Source organism: Cicer arietinum, chromosome 6 (assembly GCF_000331145.2).
Source record: "Cicer arietinum cultivar CDC Frontier isolate Library 1 chromosome 6, Cicar.CDCFrontier_v2.0, whole genome shotgun sequence".
Lineage (NCBI taxonomy): Eukaryota > Viridiplantae > Streptophyta > Magnoliopsida > Fabales > Fabaceae > Cicer > Cicer arietinum.
In genome coordinates, this window is record NC_021165.2 from 36442735 (window position 1) to 36445664 (window position 2930).

At 31.2% G+C, this 2930-nt stretch overlaps 1 protein-coding gene across 1 annotated transcript in view; it reads left to right on the forward strand.

The window, feature by feature from the left end:
• The first annotated feature begins 76 nt into the window (after positions 1 to 76).
• Positions 77 to 2930, forward strand: part of LOC101509435 (beta-glucosidase 12-like) — a 10414-nt gene continuing 7560 nt past the window's right edge. Inside the window, exons 1-6 of the mRNA XM_004506453.4 lie at positions 77 to 317; positions 409 to 478; positions 1306 to 1364; positions 1475 to 1550; positions 1751 to 1828; positions 1920 to 2007. Coding sequence (XP_004506510.1) covers positions 192 to 317; positions 409 to 478; positions 1306 to 1364; positions 1475 to 1550; positions 1751 to 1828; positions 1920 to 2007 — 497 coding nt within the window. The 5' untranslated portion in view covers positions 77 to 191. The remainder of the gene's footprint in view (positions 318 to 408; positions 479 to 1305; positions 1365 to 1474; positions 1551 to 1750; positions 1829 to 1919; positions 2008 to 2930) is intronic.

The window sequence follows — 2930 nt, forward strand, 5'->3', positions numbered from 1 at the left end:
TAGAAAGAATCATAGCATCTTTTCAACTTTCAACAAAAACAATAACATTAAATAAATAAATAAAAAACCAATCTTTTTTCCTTTGTATATACATTTCTTTTGTTCACTTACTAAAAGACAAAGAAACCTCCTTTACCAAGTCCCTTTCATGAACTGAAAAGTTAAAGAAATAGAATCAAAAGTTTTGAACAATGTGGGTTAAGGTTGTTCTTCTTCTTGCAACAATTTCATTTTCCTTTTTTAACTCAGCGGTGTCTCTTAATCGTAGAAGTTTTCCACCTGATTTCTTATTTGGAACTGCTTCTTCAGCTTACCAGGTTTTTGTTCTTTCCTATGTTGTTTTTATTTTTCCTCTTTACATCTATTTATGTAAACTGTTGGTTAGATCTCTTGTTTTGTTGTATGTAGTATGAAGGTGCTGCACATGAAGGTGGCAAAGGACCAAGCATATGGGATACCTTCACTCATAGTCACCCAGGTTTGCATTTTTTTTTTCTTTTTCTTTTGCACTTTCTTTTTTGGTTTATGTTGAAGTAGTCATCTAGAATGGTTCTTCTTTTGGGTCTTAACCCTCTGATTCTCAGGAGAAAAAGACTTAATTTGGAGTTTGGTCGGGAGGTAAGTAAAACTGGCCAAGGATTGTTGGAGTTTGTTCCTATGTAATAGTTTTGTGTGAATCGGTAAACTAAAATCATAGGGTTAAAATTGGTAAATTAAAATAATAAGGATGTTGCTAAAATATTTATTGGGTTGGTATTGAAGAAAGTGAATGTGTATTCCATGCATTGAAGGAATCAAGCATTTGACATAGTAACAAGATCTGGACTGTCGAATAAAGATTGGACGGTCTGTATTCTGAGTTTGGTAAATCGGGTCGGAATGTGAGTAGTTTAATTTTGATTTGACGGTCTAGATCGCTGAATGCAGGGAAATCAAATACAGATGAACATCAATGATTCCCCATTGCATTAATTTGGGGGCTAATATGTAGAAAGATATCATAAAACTATATAGCGTTGATACTTCAGAAGTTCAGATCGAAGGCGTGTCTAGTGTTCGTTATATGTTGGGTCCGACACCAACACATTTGATTACATTTAACATTTATTTTCTCAAATTATTATCGGTGTCTATATGTCAGTGTCGTGTATGGTATTTATGTTTCTGTCAAGTCAATTAAACAACTGATAGAAAAGAAAAGCAGTGAACTTGCTCTCTGAATCATTGCCTAGTAAAAACGAGTTTCTTTGTCCTTGTTTTTATAACACAAGCTCAGAAATATTGTACATTCTTTTGGTTTTTCAGATAGAATAGTAGACCACAGTAATGGAGATGTTGCCATCGATTCATACCACCGCTACAAGGTACTTTCATTCTCTTAATTTGAGTTTATATTCTTAGATGAATTTCCCTACTATTGAGATTTGATTTGATCGGAATGGATGATATCGTCGCCCCTGAAAAACAAATTCAGGAAGATGTGGCCATGATGAAGGATATTGGATTTGATGCCTACAGGTTTTCCATCTCTTGGTCTAGAATACTACCACGTGAGTATCTCTCTAATCATCTTTTACTTATCCTTGAACTAGTTGCTCGATAAGAACTCCTCCGAACTTAAATATAAGAAAAAAAAGTACATAGCTATTGGTGTTTCTAGGGGAACTATTAAATACTAACACTTTATTAAATTGAACTTAGCTATTGGTGTTTCATAATGCAATTAAGCTTAAACTAAATTGTTTTTTAGGTGGAAACTTGAAGGGAGGAATTAACCAAGAAGGGGTAATATATTATAACAATCTCATAAATGAACTGGTTTCAAATGGTCAGTATAACTTAATTCTCACATTCTCTTTTTTTTTTTTCCTCATGATACCTCAAAATAAACTAAATTTGATGCACCTTTTTGTTTACAGGACAGAAGCCCTTTATAACTTTATTTCATTCTGATCTCCCTCAAGCTCTTGAAGACGAATATGGTGGTTTTTTGAGTCCCAAAATTGAGTAAGCAATTATATAATATTACAACGTTATGTAATGTAGAGATGGCTCTTTCAATTTGCTAGCAACACATTATTTGATACTCTCTTTTCAAATGTTTTTTGTATTTGGTTAGAATTCACATGAATCCCAGGAAATGAAACCCTCATAAATTATTGGGATGCACATGAACTTCAACCAATAATAGTGTTAGAAAGAGATGTTAGAGAGTCTGTTGTTAGCATTTTTCTTCTTTCCATTCTCTTATATGTAGTGGCGGTAATAAGCTAGGCTAACCGGCATGGACCAATGACCTAGCCTATATTAGACTCGGGCTAAACCAGATTTTTTTTTTTAAATAGAAAATGCCAAGACTTTTTTAGAAGTCTATTTAGATAAAAATGTCAGAATACATGCCACTGAAAAAGCATTTCATGCCTACCGAAACGGTCTACATAAGTAAATAAAAGTACTATTGTTTTACTATTACTATATTAAATTTTGTATTGTTTGTTAAATCATAAATTTGGTGACCTTTTTGGTAATTTAAACATTCTAACTTACGTCAATTTGGGGTTTTTTTTTCAATACTCTCTTTTTCAAAAAAAATTTACCAAAATACTCCATTTTCAAAACTATATATTAAAATACCCCATTTTTGAACTCACCTATAAGTCACCTTTGCAAATGGCGACTTCCTTAAGGAATTTTTCAAAAAATAAATTTAATTTTTTTTTAAATTAACAAAAATCTATATATATATATATATATACATAATTAAAATAATTCATAAAAAGACAAACACAAATTTTAAATTATATAGATTGACTAGAGTTCCTTGTAACATTTGGACAATGTTTTTGAGTATGACTAGTTAATCGACATAGTTCGCATTTTTTAGATACTTTTTTAATTTTTTTTAATAAATATATATATATATATATATA